The sequence below is a fragment of the Rhinopithecus roxellana genome, chromosome 13 (assembly GCF_007565055.1).
Source record: "Rhinopithecus roxellana isolate Shanxi Qingling chromosome 13, ASM756505v1, whole genome shotgun sequence".
NCBI classification, from domain to species: domain Eukaryota; kingdom Metazoa; phylum Chordata; class Mammalia; order Primates; family Cercopithecidae; genus Rhinopithecus; species Rhinopithecus roxellana.
The window spans coordinates 98,898,715-98,922,285 of record NC_044561.1 but is presented as its reverse complement, the minus strand read 5'-3'; the positions used below and the strand labels follow the sequence as shown (position 1 = coordinate 98,922,285).

General features: G+C 44.1%; 1 protein-coding gene across 1 annotated transcript; it reads left to right on the top strand.

Moving 5' to 3' along the window:
- Nucleotides 1-4,953: 4,953 nt before the first annotated feature.
- LOC115892811 (protein kish-A) lies at nt 4,954-5,648 on the top strand. Its single transcript, XM_030915221.1, has one exon. The coding sequence runs from the start codon at nt 5,001-5,003 to the stop codon at nt 5,217-5,219; it is 219 nt and encodes a 72-aa protein (XP_030771081.1). The 5' UTR covers nt 4,954-5,000; the 3' UTR covers nt 5,220-5,648.
- The last annotated feature ends 17,923 nt before the right edge of the window (nt 5,649-23,571 follow it).

Below are 23,571 nucleotides of genomic sequence, written 5' to 3'. Positions count from 1 at the left end.
TAGTTTTTTGTATTTTTTAGTAGAGACGGGGTTTCGCCATGTTAGCTAGGTTGGTCTCGATCTCCTGACCTCGCGATCCACCCGTCTCGGCCTCCCAAAGTGCTGGGATTACAGGCTTGAGCCACCGCGCCCGGCCTAGACTCTTAATTAATCTCTTTAGGATTGGGAGGGCCTGGAAGAAAAAGATCTAGCTATGCAAATAGAGATTCTTTACAGATACACATTTTCCCCCACAAAGGACAGCTTTGCAGGGCCATTTCAAGAAACATGTTTTGGGATAAAATATTTTTATTTTCTTTCTTGTCTCATAACGTTATGCCAGAGTCAGTTTGGAAAGTAAGTCACGATATATAGGGTTAAATAAAACCCATCTGATGAAAATTTGTGGTTTGTAGGGCATGACTCCCCAGACCCCTTAGATAGAAATTTGGGCAAGATAAAAAATCAAAGCTTAGTCCTCACCGGTCACAAAAGACTACACAGTGGATGATTTGATTTATATTAAATGTCTACAATAGGCAAATCCACAGAGACAGAGGCAGGTTAGCGGTTGCCTGGGGATGGGGTGGAGCAAGGGACAGCATGAATAAGGAATGGCTGTTCATGTGCAAGGGGTTTCTTCCTGGGGTGGTGAAGTGTTCTCAAACTAAATGTGGTGATAGCTTCACAACTCTATGAATATCCTAAAGCCACTGAGATAGACACTGTAAAGGGGCAAATCTTATAGTGTGAAATACACCTCAGTAAAACTATGTTTAAAAGTGAGGGGTAACTATATTAATAAAACCATGGGTGTCCAATCTTCTGGCTTCCCTGGGCCACATTGGAAGAAGAATTGCCTTGAGCCACACATAAAATACACTAACACTAACAATAACTGATGAACTAAAAGAAAACTACACACACAAAAAAGTTTCATAATGTTTTAAGAATGTTTATGAATTTGTGTTGAGCCTCATTCAAAGCCATCCTGGGCTGGTCTCAAACTCCTGAGCTCAAGCAATCCTCTAGCCTCGTCCTCCCAAGGTGCTGGAATGACAGGTGTGAGCCACGGCGTCTGGCCACCTGGACTTCTATGGAGTGCAGGAGTCCATGGTAATGACCTGAACTTAGCATTTCATCAGACTTGGTGATGAAGCCAGGAGACAGGGCGAGCCCTGGGCCCTCAGAGACAGCTCCCCATGGTGAGGGCAGAGCAGGAATATACTCAGCAGGAGGGTGCATGCTGCAGGGAGCAGTGACTCCTGTCACTGTGAGGCTATGCTGGGAAAGCCTCCGCAAATCAGCTCCATGGGGCACCACACACCCTGTGGGAGAGATCCGCGTTGTAAAACCAAAGGGTTGTATACCCAAGGCCTAAATCTCACAGTGCTCCAGGAAGGCTAGCTAGTACAACCAAAATAATGGAATCAGTAGAGGCCCAGGTGGCTCTGATGGGAGACCAATTTTAGTGACAAAAAAAATAACATTTAAAAAAATATTTATAGATGTAGTACATTTTTGTCACGTGGATAAGTTGCATAGCGATGAAGCCTGGACTTTTAGTGTAACCATCACCCAAATAATGTAAATGGTACCCAATATGTACTTTTTCATCCCTCATCCCCCTTCCACCCTCACACCTTGTGGAGTCTCCAATGTCTATTATTCCACTCTGTATGTCCATGTGTGCACATTGTTTAGCTCCCACTTATAAGTGAGAATGTGGTATCTGACTCTCTGTTTCTGAGTTATTTTAGGTAGGATCATGGCCTCCAGTTCCATCCATATTGGTGCAAAAGACATTATTTCATTCTTTTTTATGGCTGAGTAGTATTCCACAGTGTATGTACGCCACATTTTCTTTGCCCAATGATCTGTTGATGGACACTTAGGTCAATTCCATGACTTTGTTGTTGTAAATAATGTTGCAATAAACATACGACTGCAGATATCTTTGTAACATAATGATTTCTTTTCCTTTGGGTAGATACCCAGTAGTGGGAGTGCTAGGTCAAATGGTAGCTCTAGTTTTAGTTCTTTGGGAAATCTCCATACTGTTTTCCATGGAGACTGTACCAATTTACATTCCCACCAATAGCGTATGTGTTCCCTTTTCTCTGCATCCTCACCAACACTTGTTGCTTTTTGACTTTTTAATAATACATTGACCTAGGAAAAGAATTTATGACAAAGACCTCAAAAGCAATGCAACAGACAGGGTGCAGAGGCTCATGCCTGTAATCCCAGCACTTTGGGAGGCAGAGGTGGGTGGATCACTTGAGGCCAGGAGTTCAAGACCAGCCTGGTCAATGTGGTGAAATCTCGTCTCTACTAAAAATACAAAAATTAGCCGGGCATGGTGGCACGCATCTGTAGTCCTAGCTACTTGAGAGGCTGAGGCATTGAGGTGAAATTTTTCCTTTGACCCCCTTCATGGGCAGGAACTGGAGTGGCTCATCTCACTAACCCTGCAGTCCATGGATGGCTGTGTTAACAACTCAGTGAAGGGTCAGGGTGACAGCCTCCTGCACTTGCCCTTTTTGACAACCAAGTTCTTGTTTGGTGTCCAGGAAGAATCAGGTCATATGAACTATTTGGTAGTATGTGAAGGATTTTATTGGGCAGTAAAAGTGGCTGTCAGCTGGGATGGGGAATTGGAAGGGGGATGGTACAGGAAGGTGATCTTTTCCTGAAGCCACACTGTCTGAAGTTAGCTGTGTCTATCCATAGTCACCGACGCTCAGCCGCGTGTATCCCTGATACCCAGCAGCTTGCATCCCCGACCACTTGCATCAGCCACTTATGTTGTTCTTTCAGCTGAAGTCTTTATGGGCACAGCATAGGGGTGTGGCAGGCCAAAAAGGCAATCATTGGGCAGAAAAATGGGGTCAGCTGTTTTCATTCAGGGCTGAGGTTCCAGGCTTGAGGGTGGAGTTTAGCTGGGAACCCAGACCTGCAGGGTCAGCTGCTTTCACTCAGGGCCAAGGTTCCAGGCTTGAGCATGGGGTTTAGCTGGGAACCCAGCCATTCTGTATCAGTAGGAGAATCGCTTGAACCTAGGAGGTGGAGGCTGCAGTAAGCCGAGATGAAGCCACTGCACTCCAGGCTGGGCAACAGAACAAGACTCTTTCTCAAAAAAGAGCTCCTCCTGGAGGGAGGAGCTGCGGTGCTGGAACTCTGGAAACAACTCTTTCCATGTGTATTAGCATCTGTGTATCAGGGCTGGTCCCAGCAGATCTGTCCTGTGACTCTCTTTCCCCTGTGGCCTCCCCTCCCTAGGAGGCAGATGGGGTTCCCAGCCAGCTCCTGGGCCCTCGTGTTCGCCTGTGCTGCCACGCTATCCTAACTGGTCAGGCCCATGGTTTGAGCTCAAGCAGCCACATGCTCCCAGGGTTCTTGGATGTCACTAAAACCCCTCACTTCTTTTACATCATTCAATTGGGCTGCATTCACAGACTGTTTCCCAATTTCTCCTCTAAACAGATACGAGTTTCTTTCTTTTTTTTTTTTTTTTTTGAGACGGAGTCTTGCTCTGCCGCCCAGGCTGGAGTGCTGTGGCCGGCTCTCAGCTCACTGCAAGCTCCGCCTCCCGGGTTCACGCCATTCTCCTGTCTCAGCCTCCCGAGTAGCTGGGACTACAGGCGCCCGCCACGTCGCCCGGCTAGTTTTTTTGTATTTTTTAGTAGAGACGGGGGTTTCAGCATATTAGCCAGGATGGTCTCGATCTCCTGACCTCGTGATCCACCCGTCTCGGCCTCCCAAAGTGCTGGGATTACAGGCTTGAGCCACCGTGCCCGGCCATGAGTTTCTTATAATTCCATTTCCAGGATGAGAGAAGCTCCCCCTTGGGCACTGACGTGAAGGATCAACTTGCAAAGTTCTCCCAGATAAAGAGAAAAATGATAAAGTGATGAAAAAATGAGAGAGAAGATGACAGATATAAAAGTATAGAGACCAGAGATCAAAATCCAAGAACAGAGGGTGTTCCTGAGTAAGAAGCAAGAACCATTAGACTAGAACAAATAATCAAAGGCATAATTAAGAAAAACCGAAACTGCCATTGCAAAATTATAACTGAAACAGTGACAGAGATCTGAGCTAACCCACTCCATTTTGCTTCTAACCTCCCAGCTGTCCTTGTTCATTCCTGGGTGTAGGCTGCGCTAACTTTCGGAGGAATTTAGTTTATAGTTTATTGTTTGAAACAAAGATAACAGCCCTTTGAAAACAAACCCCCTTCTTGCCTGGGGACTAGACTGCCACGTATTGCAGGACTAACAAATTAGTCAAAAAAGTAGAAATTATGGTTTAAGAGTCGTGCAGCTGGAGACAGATTCTGACCCTCCCCAAATTGCTCCTGGGGATGATATCACTGTTGTAAAACCTAAGATCGGTGCTTAGGATATTTTGCAGTTCCTGCACTTGGTGAATCAGCTGGCCCCACCCAGATTGATAACTGGCTCATCTGATCTTGTGGTAGGAACTGACTCAGTGCAAGAAGACATCTTCGACTTCCTATGATTTTATCTCTGACCCAACCAATGAGCACTCCTAACTCATTGCCCCCCACCACCAAATTATCCTTAAAAACTCTGACCCCGGAATACTTGAGGAGACTGATTTGAGAAATAATAAAACTCGGGTCTCCCACACAGCCAGTTTTGCGTGAATTACTCTTTCCCTATTGCAATTCCCCTATCTTGATGAATCATCTCTGTCTAGGCAGTGAGCAAGGTGAACCCTGCTGGGCAGTTACAAAACTGTCTCAAGAATGAAAACATTAAATCTGAATGTTTAAATTCAAAGAACTCCATACATTGCAGAAAACGTCTGTGAAAAAAAGAGCTCCTTACCCAGGATATCCTGGCAGAACTCTACTTACTTTATTAAAAAGAAAATTAACTTTTCCATAATGAAAAGAATAAAGAATATACAAATATATTCTAAGAAAATACAGATTAGCACCTTCCGCCTGGGGCCCGGAAGGGTGATGTGGCTGCGGTATCGCCGGCCTCGCTATGTCTGCCATTTTCAACTTTCAGAGTCTATTGACTGTAATCTTGCTGCTTATATGTACTTGTGCTTATATTCGATCCTTGGCACCCAGCCTCCTGGACAGAAATAAAACTGGATTGTTGGGTATATTTTGGAAGTGTGCCAGAATTGGTGAACGCAAGAGTCCTTATGTTGCAGTATGCTGTATAGTAATGGCCTTCAGCATCCTCTTCATACAGTAGCTGGGGAAAATGCCAGAATTTAATTGCCATCAGATTTCATTGTGAACAAGGACTTACTGCAGAAAATAATGGAAAGATGGTTAACCCTTCTATCTCTGAACATTGAATGAGATAAATTTCCAGATGCTATTCTCTATTTTTATGTTATTGGACCAATGTTCCGTATAAATAATTAAGATGTAACCATTTAATAGTCTGTAACAATCAACCTCAGTATTGTCACTACAATATTACATTCTGCAAATGTTATTCTGTTGTATCAGATACCAGATTTTAGTGAGGTATCTCTAAGGCACATAGTAGAAAACGAAATTGGTTAATTATTCAAGTTCTTTTCACTGTGATTTGGAAATGATTTGATCTTTATAGAACGAGACCCTTTTTTGGACTAGCTTTTTTATTAAAATGGCTCAGTTTGTGTTGATAAAAAAAAAAGAAAAAAGAAAATACAGATTAGCAAAAGGAAGGAATAAAAATCATCCATTGCACTACCACCCAGAAAAATGCTCTGTTAATGTTTTGGTACATTTCTTTTAGTCCTATTAATATACACATTATTTTTTACATAATTGCAATTTACACAATATACAAAAAATTTAAATTTTCTATCATTTAAAAAAACTTGTAAAATTATGAAATTAATACATGCTAATGAAGAAAAGGTTTAAAATTGGAGGGAAAATATGAAGAAAAAAGTTAGCCAGAATCCACTTACCCAGAATTAACCATAGTTAATAGTGAGGTGCATTTCTTCATAGCCTTTCTATCTACACTTTTGTACATAATCTAATCTAATTCTTTTTTTTTTTTTGAGACAGAGTTTCACTCTTGTTGTGTAGGCTGGAGTGCAGTGGCACAATCTCAGCTCACTGCAACCTCTGCCTCCCTGGTTCAAGCAGTTCTCCTGCCTTAGCCTGCCCAGTAGCTGGGATTACAGGTGTGTGCCAACACGCCCAGCTAATTTTTGTATTTTTAGTAGAGACAGGGTTTTACCATGTTGGCCAGGCTGGTCTCAAACTCCTGACCTCAGATGATCCACTGCCTCGGCCTCCCAAAGTGATGGGATTACAGGCGTGAGCCACTGCGCCCAGCTAATCTGATCTAATTCTTAAACATTGTTAACATGGAACATTTCAGAGACTCCAGACAGTAAATGATATGAAGGCTTATGGAGGGGATAAAAGGTTAGCCACAAGGGGATTTAATAGTCTTTCATATTAAATAAAGCCTAAATACTCAGATAATTCAAAATTAGTTTCAAACATGCAAAAACCCATACAAAGTATGTAGTAACTCTTCTATTAATCCCTGAGGTTTAAATGGCTTAGCCACGCTAAGCAGCACTGGAATGTGACAGCACACACTTGTTTAAGTTCCGTGAAGTAGTGAAGCTTTCGTGACAAGCCTGTTTTCTGGTTCTAGGAGAGCCATACAAGTAGGAAAGCAGGAAGCAGAAGAGCCAGGCCTCATTACTACCACAGACCCCACATCATCCCATTAGAATTTGGACTTTGGGGTCCAAGCTGAATAAGTTCTTTTGTACTGCAACAGTTTCATGGGAGAAGAGAGGCAAGAGCTGTACTCAAAGGGAAATGCATCACCTTAAATGCTCTCATTGTGACATGAGAAGAAATGGAAAAATTAACCCAGCACTCAACACAATATCATAAAGAAGACTGAAAGAAGAATGTAATAAAAATAGCAACTAATGATGGAGAAAATGAAAAATCTGTAAATTGATCAATCCACCCAAGAGTCGGTTTCTGGGCTGTGGGTCAATTCACCAGAAAACTATTTGCTGACAGTCAAAATGCTCCCTCTGCCTTTGCACACTAGGGCCATCTTCTCATTGTGTCCTCACATGGCCTTTCCTGGGTGCACACATGTGGAAAAAGAGTTCTCTGTCTTCCTGCTCTTTTTTTTTTTTTTTTTTTTTTTTGAGATGGAGTTTTCCTCTTGTCGCCCAGGCTGGAGTGCAGTGGCACCATCTCAGCTCACTGCGACCTCCACCTCCTGGGTTCAAGCAATTCTCCAGCCTCTGCCTCCCAAGTAGCTGGGATTACAGGCACCTGCCACCACACCCAGCTAATTTTTGTACTTTTAGTAGAGACGGGCTTTCGCCCTGTTAGCCAGGCTGATCTTGGATTCCTGACCTCGTGATCCACCCACCTCAGCCTCCCAAAGTGCTATGATTACAGGCGTGAGCCACCACACCCGGCCTGTCTTCCTCTTCTTATAAGGGCACTAATCCCATCAGGGATTTTAGTTACTTCCCAAAGTCCCCACCTCCAAATACCATCATATTGGGAGTTAGGGCTTCAACATATGAAGGGGCGGCGATCGGGGGCAGTGGAGGGAGAACACAAACATTCGGTCCATAGAAGATAAAATTCTAAAAGACTGACTTTATCATTTGATGAATTGACTGGGCCTGCATGGGTGCATTTTTAAAATAAGCTCTGAAGGGGGAAAGCCTTCTTAAGCATGAACATGAAATCTGGAAGCCACAAAGGGCATGATAAATGAATGTGACTAACAATTTTAAATGTATTAATTTTCTTTTTCTTTGAGACAGTCTCGCTCTGTCACCCAGGCTGGAGTGTAGTGGCACAATCTCGGCTCACTGCAACCTCTCCCTCTGGGGTTCAAGTGATTATCCCACCTCAGCCTCCTGAGTAGCTGGTACTATGGGTGCATACCACCACACCTGGTTAATTTTTTTTCATTTGTAATAGAGAGGGGTTTTGCCATGTTGCCCAGGCTAGTCTGAAACTCCTGACCTCAAGTGATCTGCCCTCCTCGGCTTCCCAAAGTGCTGGGATTTACAGGCATAAGCACCTGGCCACAATTTTAAATTTCTACATTGTAAAGGTATGTTTGTGCTTGTGTGTGTGTGTGTCTTAAACGAAATCAAAAGAAAAATATCTGTAATACATGAAAAAGACCAAAATTAATTTCCCACTTATCAAAAAATTTGCATAAATCGGTAATGAGAAAAACCACCTTATTAAAAAATTAGAGAAGTATGTGAACAGACTTATTACAGGGCAAAAAATACAAATGACTAATACACCTGAAAAGATGTCCAACCATCCAATAATGTAAATTTGAATCACTAAATATAACTTTTTAATGTATCCAAGTACCAAAATGTAAAAGATTGATAATAAGTTATGTTGGCAACAGCGTGGAGAACACATGTGTTCCAATACCAGGAATGCAAATGGGTGTCCTTTTTTGTTGGGAAATCTGTCAATATCTGTGAAAATTTTAAGTGTGCCCACTTATGGAATGTGTCTTACAGAAATCACTTGCACAAGGAGGCAAAGATAACGTACAAATATAATGTATATAGAAGCATAAATTCTTGGTGTTGGAAAGGAACCTGTGGGGTACCCAGTCCAAGCTTTAAGGTCCACTCCAGTGCCAGGATGCCCTGGGCTACATCCCTGACACTCTCTGCCTGGGTGTCCCTTAGATCTCCCTGGTCGGTGACTATATAATCTAGTAACATATAGGCCTTTCAAACCAAGAGCAGAATATCTTCAGGAACTTGTGTGAGCATCAGACACCTACTCTCCTCCGAGTGCCCAATGGTCCTTCACTGGGAACGCTTAAGGCAGCGTTTCTCAAACTTCAATGTATAAACGAATTATCTGAGGATCTTGCCAAAATGCAAATACTGATTTTGTCTGGGATGGGCCTGAGATTCTGCCTTTCTAACCAGCTCCCAGGTGATGCGGATGCTGCTGGTCCAGGGACCACAGTCTGAGTAGCAAGGTCATAAGACGTACTCTATTTTCTACCTTTGGTCTTCTTGTTTTCAGACCTGGCTTTTCCATCAAGTGTGTAGGCATCAGTCCCGTGACGCTCATGTCCTACAGATAGGCCCCATGACTTGGTCATGCCCTTAGCATTGACCTTGTACACTCATACTCCACTCCACTGTTTTCACCATCTGTTCTGTAGAGCAGGCTAGTAGGTGATGGCTGTGGCTACTGCAGACTCCTAACTCAGACACCAGACCGTATGTCCTTCCTGCTCGAGGTCATCCCAGCTGTTCCTCAACATGCCAGGCAGACTCCATCTCTGGCACCAGCACCTGTTGCTCCCTGTGCCCAGAATTCCACTCTCCCAGACATCCATGGGGCTTACCTCTCATTTCCTTCTAGCATCTACTCAAATAGGAGAAAGCAGGGCTAGAGATGCAAATCTGGACATCACCAGCAAACAGATATTGCTTAAAACCATGAGATCAGATGAGATCACTTGGAGAGTATAGACAGAGGCAAATGGGAGCCTTGGCCAAAGTCCTGGCGCAGTGACCATGTATAGGATGAGGAGGAGGAGGAGGGAGAAGGGGAGGCAACAACAAGAGGAGTGCCAGTGGGAGACAAGGGAACCAGGAATGGGGCGCTCAAGAAGCCAAGAGAAGAGCATGGCTGGAGAAGGATGGTGCGATCAGCACTCCTGTGTAAAAGCAGCAGCTTGAACACTCATGAAAGTACCGTGGGCTGTGAGCACAGGGAGAATGGGGGAGGAGATGCAGCAAGGGCAATTTGGAGAGGTCACTAAGGTCACTGATCCCTGGAGTTGAACGCTGGGCTGGCAGTGGGGAAGCCAAAGGTCTGCCCTATTTTTACCTTTGAATCCCCAAAAGGCTGATTAACTGGTGACACCTGGTCCCTCTGGACATGAAGATGGAGGAAAAGGCTGAAGTAAGGAGAAATGGAAAAAAAACTGTTTAAGAAATTGTCGGATCCCCAGATCTCCCCAACTCCGTTTAGCCAGATCGCTGACTTTCTGCCCTCCCCTGCAGAAAGCCAGAGATTCATTTCAAGAGGGTGAATACAGGATCTAGTTAGGAGATACTGAAGTCAGTGGAAAGTAGGGTGTCACAGTGAGAACAGGAGAACCACATGAGTGTGGGCATTGTGGATGCTGGGGCAGCCCTATCCCCTCCCCCGGCCTCATTCTTCACGCAGTTCCCAGAACGCTAGCCACCATCCCAACAGGAAGCGGAGAGGTTTCCAGTGAAAAGGGCCCAGACGTTTGAAACTGCCAAGCCCCACCTGTGCACTCGGAGCATCCAATCAGCTGTGAAAGGCTCACCCTTCCGCGTGAGCAGATTGCCAGACGGCTGAGGAAAAAACATACATGAAAGATAAATCCCAAACAGACACAAAATAATCAACTGAAAGACACTGAAACGATACAAGGAGACGAAAATTTCAAAAAAAAAAAAAAAAAAAAAAAAAAATCATGAACACTTTTGAGCGAAGAAATACTATCCAGGAAATGAGATGATGGAGCAATGCCTACTGAACTCTGAGTTACATTGTATGACACTTAGTTAATGTCTACCAGAGAATTGGGTTTTGGTGGGAAGAAATCCCCACACATGTTGGTGACCAGAGGTGAAGTATTGTGTAGTGAGTGTGAGTAGAAAATTTGTTTAAAGTTTGGGTGCTTTTTTAAAAATATCTCTTACAACTGTATTTAGAAGGTAGAAGAAAACAAATCCAGGAAGATTGTATAGCAGATGTGATATTTGAATGTGGAGCTGGAAGTATACCAAGGATTTCACCCAGGTGGACAAAGATAAGGGGAATATTCAAAGCAGAGACGACAATTTATACAAAAAAAAGATGAAAGGGGCCAGACGTGGTGGCTCACACCTATAATCCCAGCACTTTGGGAGGCCAAGGTGGGCAGATAACCTGAGGTCAGGAGTTTGAGACCAGCCTGGCCAATGTGGCGCAACCCCATCTCTACTAAAAATACAAAAATTATCCAGGTGTGGTGGCGGGCGCCTGTAACCCTAGCTACTCCTCAGGAGGCTGAGGCATGAGAATTGTTTGAACCCGGGAGGTGAAGGTTGTAGTTAGCTGACATTGAGCCACGGCCACTCCATCCTGGGCCACAGAGCGAGACTCTGTCTCAAAAAAAAGATGAAAGGGTAAGTGTGGTATGAGATAGCACATCAACCCAAAATTCACTGGCATTCAACACCAAACAATTGATTTTCCCTCCTGCATCCTCAGGTTGCCTGGGATTGGGCCAATATAAACTGAGTTTGGCAGGCTTGGATCTCAACTGCAGACTGGATCCAGGAGTGTTTCATCCTTTTTGGACCAATAGCTATCTAAGGCAGGCTCTTTTCATGATGGAGGCAGAAGAACAAGAAGACAAGCACATTTCAAGCCTCTGGACACACTGCGTCCACTAACATGCCATTGGCCAGCATAATTTATATAGACAGGCTCAACACTAATGGGTTGGAAAAGTATATTCCTCACTCACAAAAGCTTAGACTTCATTCCTGAACAGTAAACTCTAGCCAGGTGGGGTGGTGAGCACCTGTAGTTACAGCTACTCAGGAGGCTGAGGCAGAAGGATTGCTGGACCCCAGGAGTTTGAGACCAGCTGGGCAATACAGTGAGACTACATCTCAATAAATAAATAAATATATATATATATAAATAATATACATATATATATAAATAATAAAAGCCAACTCTTTAAAGTGTGTTTGGGGAATAACATGAACATATGCAACTTCTGTTTTTCAGTTACTTTCTGTGTGCATTTCCCTTGTTTCCTTCCTTCCTTTCTTTCTTCCTTCCTTCCTTCCTTCCCTCCTTCCTTCCTTCCTCTCTCTCGCTCTCCCTCTTTCTCTCTTTCTCCCTTTCTCTCTTTCTCTCTTTTTTGAGATGGAGTCTTACTCTCTTGCCCAGGCTGGAGTACAGTGGTGTGATCTTGGCTCACTGCAACCTTCGCCTCTCAGGTTCAAGCAATTCTCCCACCTCAGCCTCCCCAGTAGCTGGGATTACAGGCAGTCACCACCATGCCCAGCTAATTTTTGTATTTTTAGTAAAGACTGAGTTTCACCACGTTGGCCAGGCTGGTCTTGAATTCCTCCCAAAGTGCTGGGATTACAAGCATGAGCCTCCACGTCTGGCCCCCTTGTTTCTTTTATGAGATGAGCATGTGCAGCTACAAAAGGCAACACAGGAGAGGCTCAGGAAAAAACCAAGTCTCTTGGACTCACAGGTCCTAGAGACAGGAGGCATGGCAAGCCATGAAGGATCACATGGGAGAGACACCAGAGTGGTCAGGAGGCAAAAGACAGGAGGAGAAAGCAGAGGCTAGAGCCTTCATTGGCGCTTCAGTGGGAAAAGCAGAACAGGGCAGCGTAAACAGCTTAGGGTTGGTTCATTTGCATAATTTTGTTGATCTTTGGCCTATAGTAGTGATCTCTAGTTGCCCAGTACCTGGCCCTGGGATGATTATGGCAGAGGAATATTGCTTCCTGGGCTGTATGAGCCAGATAGGGGAGGTCTGGTTTAGGACTGGTTTGTTTTCATATCAGAGGCACGTTCCTGGCGGGGTCCTTTGCTATCTCTAAAATTGGCTGACCCAGGGAGGAGCAGTCTCTCTCCAGCTAAAAAGGTTTTTCAAGATCAAAATATACAGACAACTTAAAAATGCATACAGTACATCCTTTAGAAACAAGAGTGAAAGTTATTCGACCAACATCAGCCATGTGTGGCTAATGAACACTTAAAATGTGACAGGTGTGATTAAGGAATTAAATTTTAGTTTTATTTAAATTTTTTAATGTAAATTTAAAGAGCACATATGGCTTATAGCTATGGAACATGCAACTGTGAACACTATAGTTAAAACCACATTTTGATCTCAGGATTCCTTTTATTTAATCAGTTCTGCAACTGTAGTTTTCTTCATTTATATATTTGTTCTATTGTGAATTTTAGGATTTATTTTGATGATGTACTTTTCCTCTGTGAAGTTTAGAAGTGGCCATGGCGGTCATGTGGGCCAAATTAACTCAATTCCTGGACAAAAACTACTTCCCCGACCACCCCAAGCTTCTTGCCAATGTGTGCCCTTGGGACAAGAAAAGCTAAGAAGCTGTGGACAAATTAAGATAAATCTGGCAATATCATTAGAAAAATAACCCAACGTGTATCCCTCTTCTGACGATCAACATCAGATGGTCACACAGAAATGTTATTTTCCTATGAGTAATCTTGCATTATTGTTATGTGTAATTTCCACTTACAAATTCCACAAATATTAAGCAAGTACCTCTCTACTGGGAAGGAATATAACAATTCCAACAAATAAACATAAAAGCAGTGTATACATAAGAATGCCTCTATACAATTTTTTGAGCACTAAAATCTTAGAAAGTTGAAAAATACCAATGAAATATACCATTCTTATTCTTTCTCATTTCTTTTGTCTGTTTTTTTTTTTTTTTTTTTTTTTTGAGACGGAGTCTTGCTCTGTCACCCAGGCTGGAGTACAGTGGCCGGATCTCTGCTCACTGCAAGCTCCGCCTCCCGGGTTTACGCCATTCTCCTGCCTCAGCCTCCCGAGTAGCTGGGACTACAGGCGCCCACCACCTCGCCCGGCTAGTTTTTTTTTTTTTGTATTTTTTAGTAGAGACGGGGTTTCACCGTGTTAGCCAGGATGGTCTCGATCTCCTGACCTCGTGATCCGCCCATCTCGGCCTCCCAAAGTGCTGGGATTACAGGCTTGAGCCACCGCGCCCGGCCTTGTCTGTTCTTTAGAGAAAAAAAGATGGAAGAGAAAGCAAGAAAATTGTTCAACAGAATTATTGCAACTGACATAGTTTCTTATAAACAAAGAATGCATTGAAAGAGAAAACCTTGCCTCAGCAAAGTATATTACACAATAAGAAAGAAGAATTTCAAAGATCATAAAGATAATTTCTCACAGATGTCTGATCAGAAAAAAATTCTCAACTTTCTAAACTTTTCTATCATAATTTCACATATTTCTCTGGTTCATGTATAAAGGGAAAATAACTTGAGAATATTCCAAGATGAATACATCAGCATTCACATAGGTAACCAGAAACATGGGGTGTTAAATCAATCACGGGAGTAGCTGGGTTCCTTATCCAGATAAGACAGTGAAAAAAGACCAAGAAGCCAATAGCCAGTGACTTTAAAAATTGCTCAAATACACTTCCTCCTCACTTTGTCTCTTGAGGTTCTTTGTAAAAGCCAGGGTTTCACAATTAACTTTACAGCAATCTAAAAGCTTTAATCATTCACTAAAACAAGTGCCATTTTCACTCATCAAATTGGCAATAATTAGGAAAAAAGTGATAATATCATGCTGGGGGATTCAGAGCACGCTTTTGTGGGAATCTAAATTGGTACAACCACTTTGGCTGCATGCCTCAAAAGCTTAAAAACATGCCCATTTTTTCTGCACCTTCTACTCCTGACAACTTATTTAACTACAGGGATGTTCTTCCCAGCTATGTGATACACGGCCATTAAATGGCTGAATACTATGCAACCATTAAAGTATTATTACAGAATATATCGTGATATGGGGTGGAGGCAGAGTCTAGCTCAAAAATTATGATTGTATTTGGGTAACGAAAAATTGTATGTACACATAAAAGTAATATGAAGGGGATAGACTTATGAATATTTTAAAAATATTTTAGATATTTTCTTCATTTTCTTTTATTCTTGTTTTCTTTAGTCTTATCTATATTTGCTAATATGTCTATTTGATATGGATTGCTTTCACAAGAAAAAATAACTTCAATGATCATATAAAAGGAGGAGAGAGGTTGCAGCAAGTGTTTTAAATACTGCGACATGAGGCTGTGAAAGCTCTCAGAATCAAAATAAAGTCACCTATGTTAAAAATCCCAACAAACAGAGCCAGATGAGGCCTTGAAGAGAGGGTTGTCAGGTACAAAAACTATCACAAAAGACTGCAAAAATTACAACCTTGCACAAAGTCCATCTCAACCTTACACAAAAAAATACCTCTACAAGGACATCTGCCCAGCAACTGCCTGTCCAACCTCAGACTGGTGCAACCCTTGTTATTGAAACTTGTAGTCAAGGATAATGATCCCAAAGCAGTTACGTAACCCTCCTTATTTTTCCTCTAAAATCCCTTGTCTTCCTTTACCTCCCTGAATAGGCACATAGCGTACATGCATTTCCATCGCAATGCCTATTCCCAAATAAATATCATTTTCTTTTCAAAATGTTTGTTATTTAGGTTGACGAGGCCTGGCTGCCCACTCTGTGGTGGTTGCCATCTGTTGCTTTATTATAACAAACTGCATTTACCTCAAGCCAGGCTGAGTGGCTTTCTTTATCTTGCCATCGATGCTCCCTAATACTCTAACCCAAATTTTGTATCATCTGGAATCTGGAGATAGTTTTTAGCCAAAGAAGAAACCCACGTGTTGATTTGTAACATTTCAGTACCACCACCTGCATCACCAAAGAATTTAAGACTTGTGGAAATAAATTCAAATCCTCAACATCTGGAATGGTTGAGACGCACGTATAAAGAACAGACATTTATTTCTCACAGTCCTGGAGGTTGGGAAGTCCAAAATCCAGATGCTAGCATGTTTGCTGTCTGGTGAGGGCTGCTCTGTGCTTCCAAGATGGCACCTTGATGCAGCATCCTCTAGAGGGGAGAAACAGTGTGTCCTTACATGTTAGGAGACAGAAGGGCAAGAGGGCCAAACGCTGCTGTGTGAAGCCTCTTTTAAAAGGGCCTGAATCCCATTCACAAGGAAAGAATCCTTGTGACTAATCACCTCTTAAGGCCTCCACTTCCTAATTCTATGCCATGGGCCATTAAGTTTCAATACCTGGGCCGGGCGCAGTGGCTCAAGCCTGTAATCCCAACACTTTGGGAGGCCAAGGCAGGCAGATCACCTGAGGTCAGGAGTTCAAGACCAGCCTGGCCAACATGGCAAAACACTGTCTCTACAAAAAAATACAAAAATTAGCTGGGTGTGCTGGCACATGCCTATAATCCCAGCTACCTGGGAAGGCCGAGGCAGGAGAGTCACTTAAACCTGGGAGGCAGAGGCTGCAGTGAGCCAAGATCATGCCACTGCATTCCAGCCTGGGGAACAGAGCAAAACTCTTTATTAAAAAAAAAAGAAAGAAAGAAAAAAAAAAGTTTTGATGCCTGGATTTTGGAGGGGACACATTCAAACCGTAGCACCACTTTATATTATTTGTATATTAGGGTTAATACCTTGTCATCTCTGACAAACCATTTCTAAGAAGGTAGAGGTTTGTGTGTGAGGCTTGAGCCATTATCCTGCACAAATTGTTACTTCCTTAAGATATGATCCAACAGACCTGGAGACCTGAATGCATTTAACACAAATGAAAGTTTCTGCCTCCTCCCTCAGCCTATTTGAGCTTCCATTTCCCTCTGGCCCAGTGCTCCTTCTACCCTTTCAGTCTCAAGATGCTTCTCCCTGGCAGAAAAATCAAAAGCAAAATATGAAAAAGTATAAGCCGGAATTTTCAGAGTAACTGTCCAGAGTGCTTCAAATGGCAGCATTTCCAATCCTGGTTTGTCTCATTTGCTTTATTCAATAAAGAACAAGAACAAGAACAAAAGAATACTACTCTGTATGAGCTTTGACATCACCTCTGACCATTTTTACTTTCATGTTGTTAATTTTGCCATTTGACTGTTTCCATTATATGCTATTAACTTCTGTTCAGATGTCACTCATTTAAAAATCTGGAGGCATTTTCCATTGTTGTCCCAGTCAGGCAATTATAACTTAACCTAAAGCCAACCCTGCTCTCAGGTCAGCCTTGGCATAAAATCCCATTCAAAGAAATAACAATCCATCAGAAAAATGAAAACCATTAAAATCTTTGTGTGTCTCTCAAGAAAATACCACAGAATGAGTAAGCAAAGCTGAAAACAAGATAGAGAATAGAAGTTGATACAGAGTTAGAATTTTCCCTCCAAACACTCCAAACACACGTCAATAGTAAGTGTTTTGAACACCAAGGGTTTGGAGGGAAAGAACGGCATGGTCAGGACCGCAGGCCTGGAAGCTGACCCTGGCTGGCAACACTCAAAGTAACAAGACAAAGATCTAGCTGAGGGAGGAGGCTCAGAGGGCCTCAGGATGCTGCCATCCTAATGAAGAACAATCACACGGACGGTGAAGGCAGTGTTCTAAGAGGATGCACTGCCCTCCTCATAGAACACTGTGTGAGGAATCCCAGCCACCCAAGGTCAGGAGTCACATGAAAGCTGCTTGAAGATGTTCCTTGCAAACCTAGCATCTGAGAATATGGACCCACAAAATACATTCATTAAGGAGAGGCCCATTTTACATAATGTGCATTTACAAAGCTAATACACTTTTGACATATTTTCACACTTTTATTTCAAAAACATCTTGAATTACATGCAAACTATCAGGAACTCATCACCAACAAGGTCCATTCATGATGTAGTGGGAAAAAACCACCGTGTAATGATAGCATAAGCAAATCGAGTTTTAATGAGAGGAAATAGGGGAAGACAGCTGAAGAGAAAACATGCTTCCTTTACAATGCTTCTTTATTTTAATTGTCCCCACTCCCAACCCACCCCCAAGGCCAAGTAAAGAGCTGGGAGTAAAAAGTTAGAGCACTGAAGATAGATTTGGGAGACATCTGGGTTCCTCACCTGCTAATGCAGGATCTAGTTTCTCACAAAGCAGCATCTGCCTGTCCAAGGACTGTGGAAATACAGGTGTATGTTCCTGCATGTGTATCCACGAAAAACAAGTCCCTTTCTCCGGCTCGAGGCCTCTGGAGCCAGGCCCTCCTTCATAGGCCACCACAGTTACCACCGTGGAGGTTCTGGAAGCCTCAGGATGCCCCAGGGACTTCCCATCCCCAAGCCAGGTAGTGCCCCAAGCAAAAGTGATAAAACCCTTTTTTCGCTCCTTTGCTTCCCGAGAAATCCGGCAGCTTCTAAGGTTCATGTGCTACAACTCTTTCTATTTTCAATATCCACACACATGCAGGTGCGGTAACGGATCAACTACTGTGAGCAACTGGGGCTTCACCCCACCCAGAACATTCTAGGAGACAGAGGGTGGTAGCACACTTCAGGTTATCCAGCCACAAGAGTGGGGAGTTGGAGCATTTATCCACACACTCCATCTACCACTGGGGAGAACTGCCCTGGGACCCCTGACAGCACACACTTTGGGGGTGCTCCTGGGGGGAGTACGGCAAGTTCAGATGATGCCGGAAAAAGTCCTCAGGCAGAGAAGAGAGAGGCAGGCATCAGGGTGGGAAGGTGTCAGCCTTCTGGAAGTCTTAGTTACATGTGAACTCAGATGGGCCAAGGGGACACAGGACAAGGTATCGACAGCATCTGCCACAACTCTCTTGGGAGGTACACAAAACCACCTGAGTAAACATTTGTATTATTTCCTGGATATAGGAGCAATACATTTTACATAAAGATGATGATTCTTCACAAATTTATTCTTAAGTGCAATGCCATTTCAATAAAAAATCCCAACCATAGGTATCATGGAATTTGACAAGATTACAAAATTAATGTGGAAAGAAATAAACAGGAATATCAGGCTGGGCACAGTGGCTCATGCCTGTAATCCTAGCACTTTGGGAGGCCGGGGAAGGCAGGTCACTTGAGGTCAGGAGTTCGAGACCAGCCTGGGCAATATGGTGAAACCCAGTTTCTACTAAAAATACAAAAATTAGCTGGGCATAGTTGTGCATGCCTGCAGTCCCAGCTACTTGGGAGGCTAAGGCAGAAGAATCGCTTGAACTCAGGAGGTGGAGGCTGCAGTGAGATTGTGCCACTGCACTCCAGCCTGGGTGACAGAGCGAGACTCCATCTAAGAAAACAAAAAAGTCAGAAAATATTCCGAAACAAAGAGAAAGTAATGGGCGATATGAGTCCTACCAGGCATTGAAGTGCATTATAAAGCTTTTACCTACCTCATGGGTCTAATAAAGCATGAAAGGAAAAGCCTCTCCCCATGTGGTATCCCCTCCCTTGGTTGTATCAATTTGAATCACACTGATATGCCTTATGCAGAATCTACATAAAAAGAAACCTTTTAGGCACACGCCGAGGAAGGGGCTGAATGAGGGTAGCTGCTGATCGTTCACTGGTATTGGGACAAGAAAATTACCATTGCCTCAGGAACTGCCAGTAAAGACACAGGAAGGTTCTGGTTCCCAGAAAAACAAAGTCAGAAGCCAAGCCCAGGGTGGAAACAAAGAAGATCAGAAAAAAATCAGACCATTTCATAAAAGCTATGATGCAGAGGAAGTCCAGTGGAGGAGGGCCCAAGTGTAGCACAAGTTTCCAGGTGACACTGAAATTGTATCGGGTAACTGAGACGCCTCACACCTGCCTAGACAGTTAGACATGGCTAGAAAGAAAAAAGGAAATTTTTTTAGACACCAAGGAGAAAATGGAAAGAAGAGCAATATGAGTGGATGGGAGAGGTAGCCCCACATACCATTTAACTGATTTTCCGGGCAAAGCACTCAGGGTCATCTCCTAAGGAATTTATAGTCTAGTTAAAGACCAACAGGGCTCTAAATAACAATTTTCTTTTTTTTTTTTTTTTGAGACGGAGTCTCGCTCTGTCGCCCGGGCTGGAGTGCAGTGGCCGGATCTCAGCTCACTGCAAGCTCCGCCTCCCGGGTTTACGCCATTCTCCTGCCTCAGCCTCCGGAGTAGCTGGGACTACAGGCGCCCGCCACCTCACCCGGCTAGATTTTTGTATTTTTTGTAATAGAGACGGGGTTTCACCGTGTTAGCCAGGATGGTCTCGATCTCCTGACCTCGCGATCCACCCGTCTCGGCCTCCCAAAGTGCTGGGATTACAGGCTTGAGCCACTGCGCCCGGCCAACAATTTTTTTTTGAGATGGAGTCTTGCTCTGTCACCCAGGCTGGAGTGCAGTGGCACAGTGTTGGCTCACTGCAACCTCTGCCTCCTGGGTTCAAGTGATTCTCCTGCCTCAGCCTCCCAAGCAGCTGGGATTACAGGTGCGTACCACCATGCCCAGCTAATTTTTGTATTTTTAGTAGAGACAGGGTTTCACCATGTTGGCCAGGCTGGTCTCGAACTCTTGAGCTCAGGTGATCCACCCGCTTCAGCCTCCCAAAGTGCTGGGATTATAGGCGTGAGCCACTGCACCCGGCCAATAATAAACTTTTAAATAATAAAGCAGTTTAGAATGGGACTGGATGATACAAGCCAGTTGCTACTGGAGCTAGAAGGAAGGCAGCTGACTTCTGATGAGAATATATGGAAGGATTTCAGAGAAAAGGACGCATCAGAGCCAGAACTCCACAGAAGAGAAGTAGGGTCAAGAAATTCAGGGCTGAGAGAACTACTTAAGTGGACCTTCAGCAAGGCAATTAAAGGAGGACAAGCGGTCCTGCAGCACTTCCGCCCAGGAAGATGCAAAGAGAAAGAGAGAGAAAGAGGCATCATTAGAAATGTTTCACAGAGACCTTGACCGTAAACTTGAACTGCAGGCATTGAAATCTAGCCATTAAGGAAGCACTGAATGCTTTTAAAGGGAGGGGTGACAGGAACCACTCTGTGCAGCAACAGTGCAATAGCTTCTCTTTAAATTCATGATTCACATCTTTAGAGAAAACATTCCTCACGCCTAAGAGAAGACCACATAAACAGGCTAGCTGTTTTCTTCCTCTGTCTGAAGTGCTATGCCATGTGATGCCTCAAATTGCTACAGCCGTCATCACCAGCTTGGGTAGGGCAGAGTGGAAAGAGGGAAGAAACGAGGTCTGTGAGGACATAAATATGCCACTGAATGTACTCCGACCCGAAGAGGACCCTCCAGTATTGGAGTTCAAAACACCCTCTCTAACGTCCATCCTCTCCTCCAGCTCCTGCCCACTCCTCTGCTCCCCACAATGTAAAACTCAGAAGTGTCGTCGCTACTCCCTCACCTTCCATTCCCTCTTCAATTTGCTTCAGCTCCCACCAGTCCATTGAAACTGCTCTCCTCAAGTCCCCAAAAACCTCCATGTCACCAAATCCAGTGAGCACTCCCCTGTCTTCACATGACTTGGCCTCTCAATAGCTGGCTCTGCCTTCTCAAAACACCCTCCTCTCAGCTTCCAGGACCCTCCTACTTCACTGGCTGTCCCTTCTCAGTCTCTTCCTCTGGTTCAAAGTGTGGTCTCTGGACCAGCAGCATCAGCATCAGCATCACCTAGGAACTTGTTAGAAATGTAGGTTCCTGGACCCCAATCCCAGACCTGCTGAATCAAATCTCTGGGCAGGGAGGGGCGAGGCAGCAATCTGTTTCAGCCAAGCCTTCCAGGTGATGCACACTAGAGATTGAGAAGGACTAATCCGAAACTGTCGGCATTCCTCATGATGAAGTCCTGATTCCTTTCTTTTCTCTGGCTACATTTTCTCCCATGATGATGTCATCTAAGCCCGTGACTGAAAATCATCTATATGCTGACAACTTCTAAATGTGTATCTTCAGCACCCATCTGGGGATTACACAGCCATCTCAAATTCAACATGTCCAAATGGAAGGAAGGAACTCCAGATGTTCCCTCTAAAATCTGGTCGCCATCCATTTTTTTCCATTTAAGAAAATAGCTCCACCATTCCCCCAGTTGTTTATTAAAAAACTTAAGTCATCCATGAGTCCTCCTTTTCCCCAACTCCTTACCTCATTAGCAATAGTACATCCAGTGGGTCTATCTCTAAATTGTCATGAATCTGTCCTCTATTACCACTATAGGCCAAGCCACAATTTTCTCTCCCCAGTCCACTGCAAAAGTCTCCATCCAGGTACTGCTCATGCCCACAAAACAACCAGAGTGGACTTTTAAGAAGGTAAATCAGGCTAAGCATGGTGGCTCACGCCTGTGATCCCAGCACTTTGGGAGGCTGAGATAACTGGATTGCTTGTGCTCAGGAGTTTGAGACCAACCTGGACAACATAGCAGGACCCTGTCTCTAAAACAAATACAAAAATTAGCCAGGCATGGTGGCTCACGCCTGTGGTCCCAGCTACTAGGGAGGCTGAGGTAAGAGGATAGCTTAAGCCCAGGAGGCAGAGGTTGTAGTGAGCTGAGATCATCCCACGGCACTCCAGCCTGGGCAACAGAGTAAGACCCTGTCTAAAAAAAAAAAAAAAAAGAAGAAGGTAAATCATGTCGCATCATTACCCTTCTTAAATCTTCAAGGGCTTCCTATCATATTTAATTATTAAAACCCAAACATCTGTCATGGGCCATCAGGCCCTATGGTCACTTTCTGTATGGCTTCCTATATCCTCTCTGAGGTCTGAGGTCAGAGACTATAACTATTTAATTCACACTAAGTGCTCAATAAAGTGGAGGAAATAATTCTTCTGTTGTGATAAGATGAATTCAGAGTCTAACTTCTTTAACTTCTCGTTACTTGCTGAGGAGGATCTATATGATGTGGACAAATCACTTTCAGCCAGGGCACAGGAGATGGGAAAGGAGACTTCCAAAGAGTGATTTGATGGTGCTGTGAACCTCAGCACAATAGGGCTCCGTGCGCAAACACAATAGGGTTTGACCTCCAAGGACAAACCCTACACCCCACTCCCCACTCAGTCCGGAAAATGACCTTCACTGTTTATAGTGAGATATGGGTGGTTGTGGTCAGGGGAGAGGCAATGGGAGTGAGTCTGGAATGAGAAATTATGCAGGGCCATTTGAATAGCCACTTCCTGTGGGTTGTCCACCCTTGGGGTGGTTCATGAGGTCAATGAAAACTCCTAAGAATCCATAGGCCAGACCATCAACCCCATTGTGGCAGCTTTTAAAAATGGCAACAAGGTCTTTGATATTCCTCCCGTTGAGGAGGGGGCTCTGTGTCCTCTGTCCTTGAATCTGGGGGCTATAAGACTTTTTTTTTTTTTTTTTTTGAGACAGAGTCTCGCTCTGTTGCCCAGGCTGAAGTGCAATGGTGCCATCCTGGCTCACTGCAACCTCCGCCTCCCAGGTTCAAGCGATTCTTCTGCCTCAGCCTCCTGAGTAGCTGGGATTACAGGCGCACACCACCATGCCTGGCTAATTTTTGTATTTTTAATAGAGGCGGGGTTTCACCATGTTGCCCAGGCTGATCTTGAACTCCTGACATCAGGTGATCCACCAACCTTGGCCTCCCAAAGTGCTGGGACTGCAGGTATGAGCCACTGCGCCCAGCAAGGGGGCTATATAACTATTATGTCAACAGCATACAGTGGAAGTGACGCTACATGACTTCCGAGCCCAGCTGGGAAGTGGCATTGCAGCTTCTTGTTTGCTGAAACTCTCACACTTGGAGTCCTGAGCCACCATGTAAGAAGTCCATCCAAGCCGAGACCACCAGGCCATGAGGAAACCAGGCCACACAGAGAAGCCACAGGTAGGCACCACAGTCAGCACGTCTGATCTTCAAGTCCTCCCAGCCCAGGTGCCACTCAGGCAAGTGCATAG

Coding starts and splice junctions, on each gene's coding strand:
- LOC115892811 (XM_030915221.1), top strand. CDS start 5,001: ATGTCTGCCATTTTCAACTTTCAGAGTCTATTGACTGTAATCTTGCTG.